This window comes from Scyliorhinus torazame, chromosome 21 (assembly GCF_047496885.1).
Source record: "Scyliorhinus torazame isolate Kashiwa2021f chromosome 21, sScyTor2.1, whole genome shotgun sequence".
Classification (NCBI taxonomy): Eukaryota; Metazoa; Chordata; class Chondrichthyes; order Carcharhiniformes; family Scyliorhinidae; genus Scyliorhinus; species Scyliorhinus torazame.
The window spans coordinates 24,580,565-24,601,901 of NC_092727.1; the positions used below are offsets into that span (position 1 = coordinate 24,580,565).

The 21,337-nt window shown below is 44.5% G+C and overlaps 1 protein-coding gene across 14 annotated transcripts in view; it reads right to left on the bottom strand.

The window, feature by feature from the left end:
• The window catches only part of LOC140398222 (neural cell adhesion molecule 1-like), a 625,403-nt gene that overhangs the window by 207,361 nt on the left and 396,705 nt on the right, over positions 1-21,337 (bottom strand). For all 14 annotated transcript variants that reach the window (XM_072486624.1, XM_072486625.1, XM_072486626.1 and 11 more), the window contains 3 exons: positions 19,141-19,258; positions 10,360-10,523; positions 120-262 (listed from right to left, as the gene is read on the bottom strand). In XM_072486624.1, the coding sequence (XP_072342725.1) occupies positions 120-262; positions 10,360-10,523; positions 19,141-19,258 (425 nt within the window). The remainder of the gene's footprint in view (positions 1-119; positions 263-10,359; positions 10,524-19,140; positions 19,259-21,337) is intronic.

The following is a 21,337-nucleotide window of genomic DNA, read 5'->3' on the forward strand; positions in this document are numbered from 1 at the left end:
GTGACTGGACATGATTAATGACATACAGAAGATTAAATTTGTGCTCTTCTCCATTTGGGTGAAGAAGGTGCAATTTCATTCACATTTGGATCAGGCTGGATGCCATTTATTTTTTCTACCTGTTCTCCATCTTTGTACATGTGGGTTCCTTTCATCCAAATGATGGTTGGGGTTGGGTCACCCTTCGCCTCACAGGTCAACGTAATCTGTTCTTCAAGCTCCACTGCAGTCTTGTTTTCTACGTATGTAATTTCAGGTTTCACTAAAAGACAGAAATAATTTGAAGTCCTGGTTAATGATTCAGCTAGCACCAACTAAGAAGGAATCATTTGAACTGACTAAAATTTTAGTTAAGTTACTGCAAAGTTTCAGTAACTAAAACAGGGGCCAGAAAGTCCAAATGCCCAACAAAAACACAACACTAAATGAAATTGCCCTAATTGGGATTTTCCTGACTAGTTTCATGTTCAGATCCAGAAATTGGTACATGTGAGGCCATCATTTGTTAACCAATTGTTTCCAAGTGGATTGACCCATAAAACACAAAGATTTTTATAAGCATTGCAGTCAGTTACACAGCAGGGTACTCAGCATCCATTCAAGCGTGAAGGTAAATGAAATTAAACAATCCAGACAGCTGGCTCTGTTCAAGCTAGTTTTGTTCAGTTGTCTGAGCAGCTGGTTCATGATGCAGCATGGGTTCAATTCCTGTCCAGGCTGAGATTATTCATGAAGGCCCCGCCTTCTCAATCTTGCCCTCTCGCGTGAGGTGTGGCGACCCTCAGGTTAAATCACCACTAGTCAACTCTCCCAATCAAAGGGGCAAGTAGCCTATGGCCTAATAAAAGCAATTTCTCATTGATATGAATGAAAGCCTTGCAGATAAAAAAAGGAAAATGGTAATTGAATTTTGTAGTTGACGGATATCCAAGTGGGGAAATTCTAGGAATATGCAAGTATGAAGTGAAATAATTAGGTAATTGTCATGTTCAGAAGCTGTTAAGTAAATGTGCACCCATTAAAATTATTATGGGGAGGGGAAGCACTTACAATTTGAAAAGGTTCCCTGAAGCGCTCTTTAATATTTGTTAAAACTTCATCGATGTGAGGAAAACGATTAATTTCTTATGCACACTGTCAATCGAACACATTTGAGCTCTAAACTGACATCAGGCATGGACGTTGTTCCATTTCTTGTTTAGTCAGCCCATGGTTTACGCATGAGACTGAATGATGTAGGTCCAAACCTTAGACTCAGAACACAAAATGTAGACTGACAATTCAGTGTGATACTTAGGTTCCCTTTGGTGATGCCATTTTTCGGATGACAGATGAAACTGAAGCTTCATCTGCCTTCTCAGCTGTCGAGGTAAAAGATCCCATGGCACTTTTTCTAGGAAGAGCAAGGAAGCTCTTCACAAGTGTCCTGGCTAATATTTATCCCTCAATCATCATCACTAATATTGTGTTTGGTCCCTTGTACTTTATGAAGTAACTCACCAAACACTTCAATTTGTCCAAACCAGGATCCTTTTACTGTGTCTTGTAGCAGCATGACAATCTGATACAGAGCATGTTATCATGGAGTCTTGCTACTCCTCTGCAACTTACACCTGGTAAGTGTAATAAGACATGCACGTCTTATTACCCTCTCCTTCTTCTTCTGAAGATGCTGCGGTGTGCCTCTCCTTATATCCGGGTCCCAGGTCACATGTCCTTGGTCTGGAGACCGCACAGTGTGTCTGTACCGCCACCTGCTGGTTGGAGGTCTCACACCATCCAACTACGATAATAGTCCACAGGCATATCACCACAATTGTGTTCATTTGCTGTTTGCAGCAGCTTGTTGCGTGTAACTAGGTTGCTGTGCTTCGTACATTCATATAGTGACTACACTTCAGAAGTGGTTAATTTGCTGTAAGGTGCTATGGGACATCCAGCTGTGGTGAAAAATAGAACATAGAACAGTACTGCACAGTGCGGGCCCTTCAGCCTACGATGTTGTGCTGACCATTTATTCTAATCTAAGATCCACCTAACCTACACCCCTTCAATTTACTGCTGTCCATGTGCTTGTCTAAGAGTCGCTTAAATGTCCCGAATCACTCTGACTGCACCACCTCTGCTGGCAGTGCATTCCACACCCACCACTCTCTGTGTAATGAACTACCTCTGACATCTCCCCTATACCTTCCTCCAATCACCTCAAAATTATGTCCCCTCGTGACAGCCATTTCCACCCTGTGGAAAAGTCTCTGGCTATCCACTCTATCCATGCCTCTCATCACCTTGTACACCTCTATCAAGTCACCTCTCTGCCTTCTTCACTCCAGTCAGAAAAGCCCTAGCTCCCTCAACTTTTCTTCATAAGACATGTCCTCCAGTCCAGGCAGCATTCTGGTAAATCTCTTCTGTACCCTCTCCAAAGCATCCACATCCTTCCTTTAATGAGGCGACCAGAACTGGACACAATATTCCAAGTGTGGTCTAACTATGGTCTTATAAAGGTGCAGCAAAACCTCGTGGCTCTTAAACTCAATCCCCCTGTTAATGAAAGCCAACACACCGTATGACTTCTTAACATTCCTATCAACCTGGGTGGCAACTTTGAGGGATCTATGTACGTGGACCCCAAGATCCCTCTGTTCCTCCACACTTCCAAGAATCCTGCCTTTAACCCTGTATTCAGCATTCAAATTCGACCTTTCAAAATGAATCACTTCACATTTATCAAGGTTGAACTCCATCTGCCACTTTTCAGCCCAGCTCTGCATCCTGTCAATGTAGGGCAGCACGGTAGCATTGTGGATAGCACAATTGCTTCACAGCTCCAGGGTCCCAGGTTCGATTCCGGCTTTGGCCACTGTCTGTGCGGAGTCTGTACATCCTCCCCGTGTGTGCGTGGGTTTTCTCCAGGTGCTCCGGTTTCCTCCCACAGTCTAAAGATGTGCAGGTTAGGTGGATTGGCCATGATAAATTGCCCTTAGTGTCCAAAATTGCCTTTAGTGTTGGGTGTGGTCACTGGGTTATGGGGATAGGGTGGAGGTGTGGACATGGGTAGGGTGCTCTTTCCAAGAGCCGGAGCAGACTCGATGGGCCGAATGGCCTCCTTCTGCACTGTAAATTGTATGATAATCTATGAATGTACTGTTGTAACCTGCAACAACCCTCAACACTATCTACAACTCCCCTAACCTTTGTGTCATCGGCAAACTTACTAGCCCACCCTTCCACTTCCTCATCCAAGTCATTTATAAAAACCGCAAAGAGCAGACGTCCCAGAACAGATCCTTGCGGGACACCACTGGTTACCAACCTCCAGGCGGAATACTTTCCATCCACTACCAATCGCTGTCTTCTTTCGGCCAGCCAATTCTGTATCTAGACAGCCAAATTTCCCTGTATCCCATGCCCCCTAACTTTCTGAATGAGCCTACCATGAGGAACCATATCAAATGCCTTACTGAAATCCAGATACACCACATCCACTGCCCGACCTTCATCAATGTGTCTCGTCACATCCTCAAAGAATTCAATGAGGCTTGTGAGGCATGACTTGCCCCTCTCAAAACCATGCTGACTATCTTTAGTCAAACTATGCTTTTCTAATAATCATAAATCCTATTTCTCAGAATCCTTTCCAATATTTTGCTCACCACAGACATAAGACTGATGGGTCTGTAATTCCCAAGGGATTCCTAAGGGATTTCACTATTCCCTTTTTTGAACAGAGGAACAACATTCGCCTCCCTCCAATCATCCAGTACTACTCCAGTGGAGAGTGAGGACGCAAAGATCATTGCCAACGGCGCAGCAATCTCCTCCCTCGCTGCCTGTAGTAACCTTGGGTATATCCTGTCCGGCCCAGCGGTCTTATCTATCCTGATGCTTTTCAAAATTTCCAGCACATCCCCCTTCTTAATATCAACCTGTTCGAGTCTATTAACCTGGTTCACACTGTTCTCATGAGCAACAAGGTCCTTCTCGCTAGCGAAAACTGAAGCAAAATATTAATTTAGGGCCTCCCCTATTTCCTCAGAATCCAGGCACAAGTTTCCTCCACTATCCAGGCACAAGTTTCCTCCACTATCCCTGATCGGCCCTACTCCCATTCTGATCATCCTCTTATTTCTCACATAAATGTAGAACATCTTGGAGTTTTCCCTAATCCTTCCTGTCAGGGCTTTTTCATGCCCCCTTCTAGCTCTCCTCAGTCCATTTTTGAGTTCCTTCCTGGCTACCTTGTAACCCTCTAGAGCTGTGCCAGATCCTTGTTTCCTCAACATTACGTAATCTTCCTTCTTCCTCTTGACTAAAAGCTTCACTTCTCTTGACATCCAAGGCTCCTTGACCTTACCATTTCTTCCTTGTCTCAGTGGGACAAAACTATCCAGCACTCGCAGCAAGTGCTCCTTAAACAACCCCCACATTACTGTTGTGCATTTCCCCACGAACAATTATTCCCACTTTATGCTCCTCAGCTCCTGACTAATGGCAGTATAATTTCCCTTCCCCCAATTAAATACCTTCCCATACTGTGTGTTCCTATGCCTCTCCATGACTAGGGTAAAGGTCAAGGAGTTGTAGTCACTGTCACCGAAATGCTCTCCCACCGAGACATCAGACACCTGGCCTGGTTCATTGCCGAGCACCAAGTTCAATATGGCGTCCTCCCTCCTAGTCGACCTATCTACATATTGAGTCAGGAATCCTTCCTGTACACACCTGACAAAATCTGCTCCATCCAAACCATTTGCACTAAGGGGGTTCCAATCAATATTAGGGAAGTTGAAGTCACCCATGACAACAACTCTGTTACTTCTGCACTTTTCCAAGATCTGCCGCCCAATCTGTTCCTCTATTTCTCTGCTGCTATTGGAGGGTCTATAGAAAACTCCCAATAAAGTGACTGCTTCTTTCTTGTTTCTGACTTCCACCCATACTGACTCCCTCCTCAAACCCTCAACTACCTCCTTTTCTGCACTGTGATATACTCCCTAATTAACAGTGCCACTCCCCCTCCTCTTTTACCTTCCTCCCTATTCTTCTGAAAACATTTAAACCCCAGAATATCTAACAACCATGCCCCTGTGAAATCCATGTCTCCGTAATGGCAACAACATCGTAGTTCCAAGTACTGATCCATGCTCTAAGTTCATCTCCCTTATTCCTGACACTCCTTGCATTGAAACAGACACACTTTACCCCATTCCACTGAGTGCAACTTTGTCCTATCAACTGTCTATCCTTCCTCACAGACTCGCTGCACACTATTTCTGCCTGTTCAACAGCTGCCGTATCCTCTGATCCATAGCTCTGGTTCCCATCCTCTTGCCAAACTAGTTTAAACTCTCCCAAAGAGCTCTAGCAAACCTCCCACCCAGGATATTGGTGCCCCTCCAGTTTAAGTGCACTCCATCCTTCATGTACAGGTCCCACCTTCCCCAGAAGATATCCCAATGATCCACATATCTGAAGCCTTCCCTCCTGCACCAGTCCTGTAGCCACGTGTTCAGCTGCACTCGCTCTCTGTTCCTTGCCTCACTTGCACGTGGCACCGGTAGCAATCCTGAGATCACTACTCTGCTTGTCCTGCTCATTAGCTTCCAACCCAACTCCCTAAAATCACTTTTCAGATCCTCATCCCTTTTCATAGCCTATGTGCACCACGACTTCTGGTTGTTCCCCCTCTCCCTTTAGGCAACATACCTTCCGGGAGTCTCGTTCGCGACCACAGAATCTCCTATCCATTCCCCTAACCATTGAGTCTATTCTATTCTATTCAATGCTTTTCTATTCTCCCCCTTCCCTTCTGAGCCACAGAGCCAGGCTCAGTGCCGGAGACTTGGCCGCTAGGGCCTTCCTCCGGTAGGTCATCCTCCCAAACAGCATCCAACACGGTATGCTTGTTTTGAAGGGGAACAGCCACGAGGGCTCCCTGCACTGTCTGCCCCTTCATTTTCCTTCCCGACTGTAACCCAGCTACTCTTTTCCTATACCTTGGGTGCGCCTACCTCCCTGTAACTCTTCTCTATCACCCCCTCTGCCTCCCAGATGATCCGAAATTCATCCACCGACAGTTCCCTAACGTGGAGTTGGGTGCACTTCCCGCAGGTGTAGTCAGCGGGGACACCGGTGGTATCCCTCACCACCCACATCCTACAGGAAGAGCATGCAACTACCCTAGCCTCCATCCAATCTGATCTTACAGAATGTAGCTGCCCTGTGGATCAACTGGAACTCCGCCCTCCGTCTCTGCTCCCAGTCAGCTGCACTCTCTGGAAACCCCTGGCTCCCTTCTCGTTCGTTGAAGAAATGAAATGAAAAGTGCAACTTGCTCCCTCCTCACCTAACTCCCTCAGTCACCAAACTCTCACTATAGCACTCAAATGCACCCAAATTCAGCACTCCCTCAGTCACCAAACTCTCACTATAGCACTCAAATGCACCCAAATTCAGCACTCCCTCAGTCTTCAACCTCTCACTACAGCACTCAAATGCATCCAAATTCAACACTCAGTGCAAACAAAGTCTGCACTGTAAGCTGGCTCACCTTTATACTGTGACTCCAGCCTCTGAAAACTGCCCTAATCCAATGAACTAATTACAAAGCTCCAGTGCAAGTAGCTACAAGTAGAGCCTCTGTTTAAAGCTGATTGAAAACTCACCTTCTTCTAAACCCAAACAGCAACTTTTAAGTTAACTAAATAAAAGAAAGACTAGACTTTAGGAAAAAATGAAGCCTTAATATCCCTCACTCTCACTCTAGCACTCAAATGCACCAAAATTCAGCACTCCCTCAGTCACCAAACTCTCACGATAGCACTCAAATGCACCAAAATTCAGCACTCCCTCAGTCACCAAATTCTGACTCTAGCACTCAAATGCAACCAAATTCAGCACTCAGTGCAAACAAAGTCTGCACTGTAAGCTGGCTCACCTTTATACTGTGTGACGAGCCTCTGAAAACTGGCCTCATCCAATTAACTAATTAACAAGCTCCAGCTGCAAGTAGAACTTCTGTTTAAAGCTGATTGAAAACTCACCTTCTTCTCAACCCAAACAGCAACTTTTAAGTTAATTCACTAAATAAAAGACTAGACTTTAGATAAAAATGCAGCCTTAATATCCCTCAGTCACCAAACTCTCACTATAGCACTCAAATGCACCCAAATTCAGCACTCAGTGCAAACAAAGGCACTATTAAACGTGATTCTCTTTTTTCTTTCCTGTTATTTGAATGCTGATTTGATGTGGCCAGCCAGTAAAATCTCAACTTTGATGCTGACGCAAAATGGACATTAACATAATGGCCGTTCAGTATAGAACCTGACCAAAAGGTTAATGGAAAGGAGAATCAGAAAGTGTGATTAACAGGCAGCAGAACCGTGACTGTGCTACCATCAAAATTGAAAATTATCCCCTCTGTGACCTAACTTGACTTATCTCGGATAAGATTCGACAATGAGCCTTAGTCTAGGTAAGGGAATGGGAACTAACCAATGGCTCCTGTATCAGCTTTGACTCAATGGTTATACTCTTGGACCTAAGCAGGAAGATAATGCACTTAAACACATCAAAATCAGTTAAGTGCTTTCTGCAGAGAGCAATTTACTGCTTTTGATGTGGTGGTTAGATTTTATTAAATAAACATTGCAGTTAGTTATGAAGCAGGGTATTCAATAACTATTCAAGCGTGAAGGTAAATGAAATTAAACAATTCAGACAGCTGGCTGTGTTCAAGCTGGTTTAGCTCAGTTGACTGGACAGCTGGTTCGTGATGCAGAGTGAGGCCAACTGCATGCGTTTGATTCCTGTACAGGCTGAGGTTACCACGAAGGCCCTGCCTTCTCAACCTTGCCCCTTGCACAAAGTGTGGTGACCTTCAGGTTAAATCACCACCAGTCAGTTCTCACAGCCAATGGCTGAATACAAGCAATTTCCCATTGATATGAATGAAAGCCTTGCAGATCAAAGATCATGGGGCTTTAAACCCTAGAGTTGTGGTTTACACTTTCTAGGAATTTACAGCTGCTGCTTTCTCTGTCTGAGGCACCAGGTGTAAGGCACAGCTGAGTTTTAAAGCCGTGATTTTTTTCACGGTTTCTGTCTGGACTGCTCTCTCGCTTCCAGACAGGCTTCTCTGTTATGGTGGGGGGTCGTCCATTTGGTGGGGCTCTCTGGTGGTTGTCGGGAGAGTCAGGGCACCCTCCGACTGTAGGGGATTGGGGGGGGGCAGACTCATTTCCATCGCAATGGATGGTTAATCGCCTCTGGGTGCCTGCTCCCAGTGCGCCTGCAAATCAGAAGCAATTCACATCTCCAGAGGGAGAACATCCCAAACAAAATATCTAGCCCTGAATCAAGCAGGACACAAGTAATGGCGTCTGGACCCGAATTTTCGATTGGTGCCAACCTGTGGTGGGAACATCAAATCATAAACTTTATCCTGAAGCTGAGTTGTAAGTTATTCCATGAGATATTCCCATTTTACTACGTGATGAAAGACCGCCACTACGCATCAGCTTTCTATTATATCACCAAAGTGCATTTTAACTCAAATTTCTTTTAAAACCATAGCAAATCGCTTTATCAATAAAACGACATTCACTTAAAGGAATGGTTTAAGAAGAAATACTCATCAATAGCTCTTACATGGACCGCGAGAGTTATTGTTGACATGTTGACTCACAAAACTGGTGGCACAAACATCAATCTTGACTGCAATTTATGTCAAGTGTGGGGAGAAATAGCGTTAACTTTCCAGGTTGACGGACCCGGTCATCGACCCGAAATGTCAACTCTACTTCTCTCCACAAGAGGCTGCCAGAGCTGCTGAGCGCTTCCAGCATTTTCTGTTTTTACTTCAGAGGTCTAGCGTTTCTCTTTTATTCTGGGCTGCACTGGTGAGGCCGGTATTCACCGCCGATCCCTGTATTTGCAGCATTTTGTTCCCATATTTGTAGTGTTTAATCGGATCTGCTTGCAAACAATTGGAAAAGAACACTTGCCAGACAGCAAAGCAAAAAAAAAAAAAATGCTTTTTCAACACAATACTATGCTGCTCAAATGAATGGGAAAAATAAATCAACAATTCCTGGACTCTGTGAATGCTTCAGTTAGCAGAATATTCTGCCACTAGATGGAGCCTTGGTATTTCTAAAGCTCACCTTGGGCCTCTGGTGGTAGAGAGAAGTACTGAAGATGTTTACTTCCAATGGACAATGTTAATATGCCCTCAGCCATAAATGCTTCTAAACGGACGGTGCACGGACCAGTACCTAAACAAATGCATTCTTGTCTTTTATATTTGGGGGCATCTCTGGGCAGGTTGGGGTTCGACATGCTCTGTAGGTGCCCCACAGATTCCAATGCATCACAAGCTGTAGGTTATTGATCTGATTTTCCAGTCGGAGGCAGTTTCCCTGCACAGCTGAGTATTTGTTCTGGGTTGGAGATGGAGACTTCCTGCATCAGGCCTCACTTGTCTACCTTTTTGTTTATTCGTTCTTGGGACTTAGGCTTCGCTGGCTGGGCCAGCATTTATTGCCCTTCCCTAAGGGTCAGCCATATTGCTGTGGATCTGGAGTCATATGTAGGCCAGAAGGACAGCTGATTTCCTTCCCTCAATGGACATCAGTGAACCAGATGTTTTTTTTTACAACAATGGTTTTGTGGTCATCATTAGACTTTTAATTCCAGATTTTTATTGAATTCAGATTCAAATTTCACCATCTGCAGTGGCAGGATTTGAACCTGGGACCCAAGAGTATTACTCTGAGTCTCTGGTTTGCTAGTCCAGTGGCAATACCACTCTGCCACCACGGAAAGGAGCAACTATCATATTGATAGTTAACATATTGATCATAAAGTAAATAAAAATTTGTTTACTTTTGCGCACCAAATTCTACACTGCTCCTCCCAGAAGGAAACTACTGTAAAAACGGGGAAATAAGGATACAGGTCTGAACTGTTTTTTACCTATTGGGCTTCTGGATCTTATGCACGGCCATACATAGAACAATTCAAAGAACAAAGAACAAAGAAATGTACAGCACAGGCTGTACATTGCGGAGGCCCCGTCTTTATGTTGTCACCTGAATGACCGACTAGTGCAAAAGGAGGTGCTATGGTACCAGGTTCAAAGCAGGTACATAGAGTGTTGCTATGATTGATATGCGTCGATCATTATACATGCAGGTGCATTCAACATTTTCATCTGCATGATGGAGAGTGGGAGAGTGCAGTGCCAAACACACTTCCACCCTTGCTCATCCTAAACCTGCTGGGAAATAGAATGGGATGGGGGCCGGGTGGTCTACAGTGATGGCAGTTTTGTTAAAATGTGATGAGCTTTACCATAAACTTTGAGCGTGATCTCCAGCTCAGCATCCCCAGCCTTGTTCTGAGCAATGCAGACGTAATCTCCATCATCCCTTTTTCCGATTTTGCTTATCGTCAGCTCAGAGCCATCTGCGTTCATCGTGTATTTAGCCCCATCTGCTTCAATTGCCACATCATCTCTGAAAAAGAACACACAAAATGAAATGTGTCAGACCAAGAACTACAAGTCAGAAGATCTACAGGGAATAAACAGCCACAGGATCAGAGCTAGAGCTGCCTTAAAACAAAACACTAATGTTGTACTCAGTGGATATCACCTTGTTACTATTTAAGGGCAATAGCATGGTTTAACACTGCTGTTATTAAATAGACACAGTACAACTGTACCATTCTGCCCTTTGCAAAACCACCAAAGCAGATTGTACTGAAATATCTGAAACAATGCTCGCTCCATTTTTCATAATGTTTTACTGCAGCAGTAAAAGAGAAGTCAATTTAACTCAACTTGTGTACCAGAAGGGAAAAGAAATTGCAACAGAATAGATCTACTTCACAGTAAATAAAGATTTTTTTTCAACGTCTCTCTTTTAACACGCAATATATATGTTATATTAGAAAAACACTTGTGCGTCGTAAAAGCTAATCAATTTCAAACAAATCCATCTTGGATCCCATTCTGAGACAGTTATCCAAGTGGAATGGCAAAGAATAAAACTGGCTTGAAATTAATTTAGATTTACTGAAGGAAATTTTAATAGGAATGGTTATTTGTACTTTGCTAAAATAGGTGATTAATGCATTTGGCACCCTCAAGTATTATGCGTAATTTAATGAAGCAGGCACACCAAACAGAACTGCTTCCTGCAAAAACCTTGTGTTTCAGACACAGAACGCATTGTAACCATTCAATGCTAGAAAGTCTTCCTTCAGTCTTCAGGCTACTTTATTCTATAAAAAAATGTTTGATAAAAAAAGCATTTCGAGTGAAGAGTATTATTAACTCAGTACCAAATGAATTGGAGTACACAACCTGCCCTCGGTTATTAGAGACAAAATAATCTGTCAGCAATACACTTGGATAAGGCGACTTTGTAGAACACTAGATCATTTCATACACACTTTCTTGTAACAAGATGGAAAAATATTGGCCTGGAATTTATGGTAGAAGCTACTGGATTGACGCTTAATAAATATATGTGAAATTTTGCTCTCCCTTATTTTGTTTATTACTTTCAAATTAGTTAATTAATCTGCTAGAACAGTGGATTTTGGTTAAGTGTGGTGTGTTTTGTTATGCTCTTGACTTAGCAGAAGCTGCTTCCTTGATGTACACTCTGACAAAGGAAGGTTCAGACTTGGAGATAGCTTTAACACATTTATTAAACTGTTAACGATTCTCCTACTTGGATTCGACTCTCCTGTTAATCCTGTTATAGCTACTCAGACTAACTAACCAGTCTGCTACAATCCACGTGGTGGGTGTGATGTGTTTCAATCAACCTTGTCTGTACTCACTAAGTGTCTCCACTGGAAAGAGAAAGATCATGTGTGCTGTGTCCTTGTATATGGGTTGGTGTAATGCCCCCCTGTGGTAGTGTCATGTCTGGGTGTGTCTTGAATGCCCATTGGTCGTGTCCTATCTTACTGACCTATTGGTTGAATGTCTGTGTGTCATGATGTCTCTGGTGCTCTCTCTAATGTTTATCTAGTCTTAGTGTATTTGTATTTACCCCTTGTGTATTTACAGTGAGGCATATCACGTCTCTACATAAATATTCCACAAGTAAAGTCGCCATAATCCCAAATGACCATAGGCTGCTTTCCCCTTTGAGGGGGGAGAGCTGACTGCTGGTTATTTAACCCGAGGGTCACCAAACCTCAGGCAAGGAGCAAGGTTGAGAAGGCAGGGCTTTCAGGAGTAACCTCATTTTCCAATTCACTCCAGAGGGCGACATGGTAGCTCAGTGGATAGCACTGTTGCTTCGCAGCTCCAGGGTCCCAGGTTCGATTACTGGCTTGGGAGTGTGCGGAGTCAGCACATTCTCCCTGTGTCTGCATGAGTTTCCTCCGGGTGGTCCAGTTTCCTCCCACAAGTCCCGAAAAATGTGCTGTTAGGTAATTTGGACATTCTGAATTCTCCCTCTGTGTACCCGAACAGGCGCCGGAGTGTGGCGACTAGGGGCTTTTCACAGTAACTTCATTGCAGTGAGAGCCTACTTGTGACAATAAAGATTATGAAAAAAAGGGTACGTGAATTGAACCCACGCTGTTGACCTCACTCTGCATCACAAACCAGCTGTCCAGCCAACTGAGCTAAACAAGCCCCGGCCGCAAGCGTAACTTCAGAACTGTGGTGTGATTTTTAGTTTTGTGTTCAAAAATTGCTCCAGTACTTAATAAGTTAAAATAATCATCTCCTACATTAAAATCATGATCTTGCATGAATTTTAACACTGTTAGTTTGTGCTTACACTATACTTTCATAATAATATTGTTGGTGTTTCATGAAGTGGAAAGTAAGTAGACATGATGTCAAGGTACACAAAATGTTTCTAGCACTTACCTGCAATTATTCTATACTTGCTAAAGATAGCTGTCTTGCCAAATTCTATCCTTTGCACACTGTATTACCTTTCTAGAGCTTGAAATGAGTAGTGTAAGGCCAGAGTTAGTAGCTAAAAAGATATGACCACTCTATGGAGGAATTAGCGCCTCTAACCACAATGATCAAATGATGATCCGAGCGCACCTATTGCACTCTGAGTTTTGCCCACAAAATAGCTTCCCCTGACGAGCTGTGCCAGCATTGCAACCACCAATCCCACATTTCCAAAGGTGTGTTGTTAAGTGCGCTGCTTTGAGTCTGGCAAATCAGTATTCATTTCAAACCACAACCGCTAGCCTTTTATTTATTACGGGCCTAAGTTAGTATTTAAATTGCTCTCCTGTACTTTTTCTCGGAGCATTACTTTTTGTCACAGTGAAACAAAATTCATCAGTTTAATGTGTAAATGTACCACCAGATTGGCATTAAGATTTGCAATTAATGTTTTTATTAAAAAAGCATATTTATTGAAGTTTTACATAATAACTCAACAACAAACGAACAACCAACCAATGCAAAAAAAGAATGCAAAAAAAATGGTAAGCAAACAGAAAACAAAAACACATAATTAAACTTAAACACTATAACCAAACCTCCTGACAGCTGATGGTGTCTAGATCCTTAGAAAAAGGAAATAAATGGGTTGCCATCTCAAGTAGAACCTCTCCACAGAACCCCTGATGATGAATTTAATTTTTAAAATGTAGGAATGACAATAACTCACCCAACCAGGCAGAGGCACTGGATGGAACGGGAAACCTCCAACTAAGCAATATTTGCTTCCAGGCTATCAGTGAGGCAAAGGCAATAATATCTGCTCCTACCCCGGAGTGAAACACTGGTGAATCTGAAACCCCTAATATGACTACCAGTGGACATGGGCTGAAATTCACCTGGACTATCTCCGGTATAGTGCTTTAAAAAAAAAAATCCAAAAACTGGCAAGTTTGGGGCAGGACCAAAACAAATGGGTATGGTTAGCTGACAAGCCAACAGCAATCACATCAGCCCTCAATGTCTGGAAAAACCTGTACCTCGGTTAAGTGCGCCCTGTGAAACACCTTGAACTGAATGAGGCTCAACCGGGCACATGAGGACGTGGGGCTGACCCTGTAAAGGGCCTCCCTCTAAAAGCCTCACCAGTAAGTATAGGACCCAGTTCACTTTCTCATCTCACCCTACCCGTTTAGTGGGGAAGGATTCAACGAGAGAATATGGCCGGATAGGTCCAATATAGACCCCTCACTCGACTGAGCCAAGGATAAAGGCCTCTTCAGCAATGAAGGAATAGGATTTAAAAGTCGCATTGACCCAGTGAAGGGCGGAAACAAGATTACTGCCTGGATAGATATCTGAGGGATCTCACGGGAGGCTGCTTAATGTTTTGAGTTGGTGAGCCATAAGACGACTGACCTTCTCCCCGTATTCATAAAAAATACCCTTGGAGTGCTATAAGTGACGTACAGCCTTGTTAGTGGACAATAGCTCGAACTGAGTTTGTAATATTTCCCTGCTTGCCAATAGCTCAGGAGGAGGATCGAGCGAGTATTGGTGATCCACTTTTAAGACGGAATCCACCAGCCTCCGCTGCTCTAACTTCGTTGTCCTCCGCATGTATGCTCTCTAAGAAATAAATTCCCCTCTAAGGACATCTTTAAGAGACTCCCATAGCATGGAGGAGGAGGTTCAGTTGGACTTTTTCAGCTTAATATAATCACCCATGGAGGTAGACAAACCCCGCAAATTGCTTAATATCTAATCTTCATTGTGGGCAATGGGTGGTGCCGGACTCCAGCAATAGATCAACAATATGTGGGGTGTAGTCAGAAATAACAGTTGCTGAGTATTCAGCCGCCACTACTGAAGGGAGGAGGTCCCTATCCAAAATTTAAAAAATCAAAACGGGAATATGCATGGTGGACATGTGGAAAAAAGGAAAAATCTCTATCGTTTGGGTGCAAAAAGTGCCAGGGATCCACCCTCCCACCGGCCCATCTGTGCCATAAAAGAAGACAAAACCCTGGCCATCCCGGATTGGACTGGAGATTTAGGTTTGGAACGATCCAATCTAAGGTCCAAACCACAAATTAGGTCACCTCCTAGAATAAGCTGGTGCGAGTCAAGGTTGGAGAGGGGAGCTAACAGAGAGTTGATAAACTTCAAATCGTCCCAGTTAGGGGCATCAATGTTGACCATGACTACTGGAGTGTTCAACAGGAAGCCACAAACAATAATATATTGTCAACTGGAATCAGCTATAGTCTGAGGAGGAGGAGAACTTAACTCTCTTGAAAATTAAAATCATGTACCCCAGGCCCTGTAATTGAAACGGGAGTTAAAAACCTGCCCCATTCAATCCTTCTGTAGTCTGGTCTAATCCTTGTTACACAAGTGGGTTTTCTGCAAGAAAACAACATCGGAATTTAGACTCTTAAAATGGGCAAATGCCTTCCACCATTTTACTGGACCATTCAAACCCCCAACATTCCAGGTAACCGAATGGATTGGAGGTCTCCCATCACCCCTTAATCCGGAGTCAGCCATTCCCAAGGAATGATACCAAATAAGGGACACTGAAAAGATAAAGTAAAAGTGTCCACCCAAGATGGCCACCGAGCCAAGTCAGGTGACTCGACAAAGGGAACCCAACAGACACCATCTGAAAACAAACACCAAAACCCATCTCACCCTTCCTCCCCACCCCACTGATGTAAAAAAAACTAGTAGAGATCCCACAAACCTAACCAAAGGCATTACGATCACACCCAAACATTCAACGTGAAAAAAGACATAAAAATATGAAGTGCCCGTTCACTGAGCCATAAAACACATTAATCCACCCCCAATTTAAGGGCAGCACAGTGGTTAGCACAAGTGCCTCACAGCTCCACGGTCCCAGGTTCGATTCCGGCTTGGGTCACTGTCTGTGCGGAGTCTGCACGTCCTCCCCGTGTGTGCGTGGGCTTTCTCCCACAGTCCAAAGGTGTGCAGGTTAGGTGGATTGGCCAAGCTAAATTGCCCCTAGTGTCCAAAATTGCCCTTAGTGTTGGGTGGGGTTACCGGGTTATGGGGATAGGATGGAGGTGCGAGGTTGGGTCGGGTGCTCTTTCCAAGAGCCGGTGCAGACTCGATGTGCTGAATGGCCTCCTTCTGCACTGTAAATGCTATGATATTTAAGCTTAACAAAGGAGTCCTCATCTCCCGGCATGTCAAAAATATGGGGTGGGCTTTAGCGACCAACCCGCTGCATGTTTTTCGGTAGCGGAGGAGGCCCACCAGTGGGAATTTTTGTTCCCACCATTGTCAATGGGATTTCCCGTTGACTGCAGTTCTCATTACCGGATAACCCGCGCGCCGTCGGTGGGACCGGAATATCCCGCCGGTATTAACAGCTGGTAAATTTCACCCGTAGTCTTTTCCCCCCCCAAATATTACACGAACACAACTGGATAGACCATCCCAAACTGGACTCCATTCTTGTACAAGATGGATTTCACTCCATTAAAAGTGTATTTTTTTCCCCACTCGGTCCACACTAATTTCTTAATGGAGTGGCCTACCCACTTGAGATCTCGATGTTCCCTTGCCCATCGACGAGCCTGTTCCTTTCCTTTAAAACTATGAGATCTAACGATTACTGCACAAGGCTCTCCAGAACGAGACTTGTGTCGAAGTAAGCGATGGGCCAGGGCTAATTCTGGGAGGGGGATGTAAATACACCTTCATCCACCATCTTGTGGAACATGTCCGAGAAATATTCAGTAGGGGTTCAGCCCTCAGTCCCCTCCAGTAACCCCACAATATGAATGTCCTGCCTCCTGGATCTGTTCTCCAGATCATTTAGTTTGGTTTTTAATGATTTGTTGACATCAACCACCGAAGCAAGATCAGACTCCAAAGAGGTGATCCGATCGCTGTGGTCCGGTAGTACCACCTCCATGCCCCAATTATAGCTCGATTAGCTTTGACGGTATTACTTGTGGTTTCAAAACCAAACGAATGGGGGCCAAAGCCTTTTCAATTGATCTTTTAAGATCCATCAACAGGTTTTTCGGAGTTTGTCGAGTTTGATCACCAAAATCCTGGCGAGAGCCTTGGCCGTTAGTGGAGTGGTCAAGAAGAGGAAGAAGCTCCCTCCGCTATCTTACCTCCAACTTAATCCTGAGAGGCATCAGAATCAGTCGACTGGTTTCGGCTCAAAATCCTCTTGGTTATGCCACGCTTGGACTTTTCAGAGAAGGGGGAGCTTTACCCTTCTAAATTTCAAGAGTTCCTGGGGAATAAGAAGTCAGTGGCACCAGAAAAAATGCCAAAAGAAGCAGCTTTCTAGAGGGAGCCATCTCGTGCACGTCTTCCCCTCACATCGGAAGTCTAAGGTTTACAAATCATGAGATAGAAACTCATCAGGTGATCTCAACCCAACATTATCTGTGGAAAAGTGCAACTGCTCACATTCTTCTCTCAGCTTTGTTGGGCAGGAGCGCGAGGGATAAGTAATCAGCCAAAAGGTCTGTAGCTGATCACTACCCAATGATCCCTGCTGGAAATGGCTTCCATAAGGACATTGAGAACGATGGATTTGTCTCGTCTATGATGTCATGACCTTATTGTTCTCAATAAAGGCTAAAGGATGAAGAAGGAGACACTTTGTTGAAGGATTAGAGCAGTGATGGCCGCATGAGTGGCCCTCCTTCATCTCAGTGAGCCGCAAGAGTGAAGTCGGGCTTGATGACTAATGCGGACTGAAATCAGGAGAATGTGACAACCTCGCGCGCGGGCAATGGTCAGCAAAATGTCTCGCGCCCGCATTCAGAGCCCCGATGGGCCGCATGTGGCCCCCAGATTGCATCTGTGGAACTGACCTTGTATGTTTCAGTTCTCTTAGAACTTAACATGGTGCCCAGTTTTTATATCGACATGCTATGGCCTTACATGGATAGTTACAATAAGCTAACCTGGACCTCACCCCTCCCACTTGCGTTGAATGCGTTCTCCTACTTAGGGCCACAACTGATGGTGACAAAAAGTAAATCAACCAATCAACAGGTAGGTTGCTCGGTGTCTTATAACAGTTCTTCGTGTTTGGGATTAGTGTTTGCAACCCCAGGAACGGCTGTAGGGAGTAGAAGTCTGGACATCCAAATGGCAAAAAATAATTTGCAGAAGATGGGTCAAATTTGAGCAATCATGTGAGGTTACCAGCACAGTGGATAGGGGAGTGTCAGTAGCAGGTATCTAGATTGACTTATTTAATGCACTTGATAAGGTTCCGCACAAGAAATTATTTTTGGCAAAGTTCACAAGATCTTAAATTGTGACCAAAGTCAATAATAATTTTAGCGAGGGACTGGGGGGGGGGGGGGGGGGGGGGGGGGATGTTTTGAAACAAAGTAATGATAATGGAGTTCACCCACCAATCGCTAGGATGTGACAAGTGGTATTTCCTGTGGATCTGTAGTGTGGATCTCGGCTTTTCACCACATATATTAATGATTTTGTGAAAGGAAAGGATTTATTTACAGAAGTTGAAACGAGTACCAAATTAAGAAGCAAAGCAAGTTGTGCAAGTGGGGGCTCAAAGTTACAAGGGAATATAGATAGCGATTACACAAAACTATGGTATTTACAGTTCACTAATGAGATGGAGGATATGACAAAAGCAAACTGGGAGTATTTTCTTGATGGAAAAAGGTGGAGGAACAAGACGTTTTAGGTATCCATTCCACTGAGGTTAGTATCAACATCAGTGTTCACAAATCCAAAATCATAGCAGAAAACATGGTAAACAAATCTTCGAAACTGGTCACCAGATACTTGAATAGGTAGTTTGCATTACTATTTTTTGGGGCTTCATGCAGACAGATAGAAAAACATTCCCGTATTGGTCAATAATCAATGTAAGGTATTAACAATTTATATCCTGATACAAGATAGATCATTCACAAATCTATTGAAAAAAAATATTGGTTTCTATGTTTCAGAATTATTTTTGTTTTTAAAACATGTTGAGTGGAATCATTGAAGCAACAATTTGGAACCTGTGGGGGAAAGTCTCTTGCCCCACAGTGAGTCAGTTATCACTGGCTGAGAAGTCTCTTGCCCCACAGTGAGTCAGTTATCACTGGCTGAAAAGCCAGACTATCCAAAGCAATTAGAATAATTTTGTCGTTAAATTGCATTACAGCCCTTACCTCTGCCAGGTCACCTCTGGCTCGGGGAATCCATCTGCATCACAGGCTAATATGACAGACTGACCACTATGCGCTGTGGCATTCACCGTCATTTCCCGGGCACGTATGCTGGGAGGAACTGTAACACGAGAGGAGGTAAGAATGCCAGATTAGGTGGTAACATAAGGCAATGAGCCAAAAACATTAATTTGATTTTCTTTGGTGTATTCTCCCTCACCCCCATCCACAACATTCAGTATGTGCCACCATGACATCGTCCCCCATTTCCTTGCAGACACTTGAGCTCCAGGTGACTGCCCACTCGTGTATCCACTCAGACACACGCATGCGCACACACACACGCACATACACTCGGTGCATGTCTGGCATTTGCACATCATTCTATCCTTGCATCCCTTCCAAAATATTGTTTATCCAGCTCCAGTCTTCAGCTCATTACTCCTACTTACGAAGCGTTTGATTAAAATTAAGCTGCTGTCAACTAAACGTCTTTATTTCGAAGACAGTTTGGAAATTAGATGATGCCGTGAATAAAAACTGCATGCAATTTTTTGGGTCAATGTTTTGTTTCAACTAATATTCTGTTTAACTTGCTAATCCTTCAGTTGCCATGCCTCAAGAGTGCATTGGTTCTCATGGACTTCCATTAGATTGGTATATGGCTATGCTTGGCAAAGTATTACAATGTTTATTTAAAATTCATTCTTGGGATATGGGTGTCGCTGGCTGGGCCAGCATTTTTTGCCCATCCCTAATTGCGTTGAGGCCATTTCAGTGGGGGGGCAGTAGAGTCAACCACATTGCTGTGTGGGTCTGGAGTCACATGTCGCCAGCCTGAGTATGGATGGCAGATTTCCTTGCCATGAATGAACCAGATGGATTTTTACACCAATCGGCAATGGTTTTATGCTCATCATTATCCTTTTAATTCCAGATTTTTATTGAATTCAAATTTCGCCATCCGTCATGGTGAGATTCGAACACAGGATCCCAGAGCATTATGCTGGGCCTCTGGATTACTAGTCTCGCAACAATACCACTATGCCATCGCCCCCCCCCCCCCACAATGGTTTGCCATTGGCTTGTGCAGTATGACTGACCAGGAAACTTTCCAACCCTTACCATCTGCTATCAGGTGAAGTGGAAGGATTTGCAGGCTGATGGTCAACCTGCTTGGCCATGTTACGAACGTAACTCCCATGGCCATCAAGTCTCAGAGTGGGACCCCAACCCAGAGCTTCTGGGAGGCAGGGCCACTATTGCTGCCCGACAAGCATAAATGAACACACTGGGTGAACGTATATGCCCCGAATTGGGATGATGCCAACTTTATGAGGCGCATGTTAGGACGTATCCCGGACCTAGAGGTGGGGAAGTTGGTAATGGGTGGAGATTTTAACACTGTGCTGGAACCAGGGCTGGACAGATCGAGGTCCAGGACTGGAAGGAGGTCGGCAGCAGCCAAGGTGCTTAAAGACTTTATGGAGCAGATGGGAGGAGTAGACCCATGGAGATTTAGCAGACCTAGGAGCAAGGAGTTTTCGTTTTTCTCCTATGTCCACAAAGTTTATTCGCGAATAGACTTTTTTGTTTTGGGAAGGCGTTGATCCCGAAGGTGAGGGGGACGGAGTATACGGCGATAGCTATTTTGGATCACGCTCCACACTGGGTGGACTTGGAGATAGGGGAGGAAAAAGAACGGCGTCCACCCTGGAGAATGGACATGGGACTAATGGCGGATGAGGGGCTTTGTCTAAGGGTGAGGGGGTGTATTGAAAAGTACTTGGAACTCAATGATAATGGGGAGGTCCAGGTGGGAGTGGTCTGGGAGGCGCTGAAGGCAGTAGTTAGAGGGGAGCTGATATCAATCAGGGCACATAAAGGAAAGCAGGAGAGTAGGGAACGGGAGCGGTTGCTGCAAGAACTTCTGAGGGTGAACAGGCAATATGCGGAGGCACCGGAGGAGGGACTGTACAGGGAAAGGCAAAGGCTACACGTAGAATTTGATTTGCTGACAACGGGTACTGCAGAGGCACAGTGGAGGAAGGCACAGGGTGTACAGTACGAATATGGGGAGAAGGCGAGCAGGTTGCTGGCCCACCAATTGAGGAAAAGGGGAGCAGCGAGGGAAATAGGGGGAGTGAGGGATGAGGAGGGAGAGATGGAGCGGGGAGCGGAGAGAGTGAATGGAGTGTTC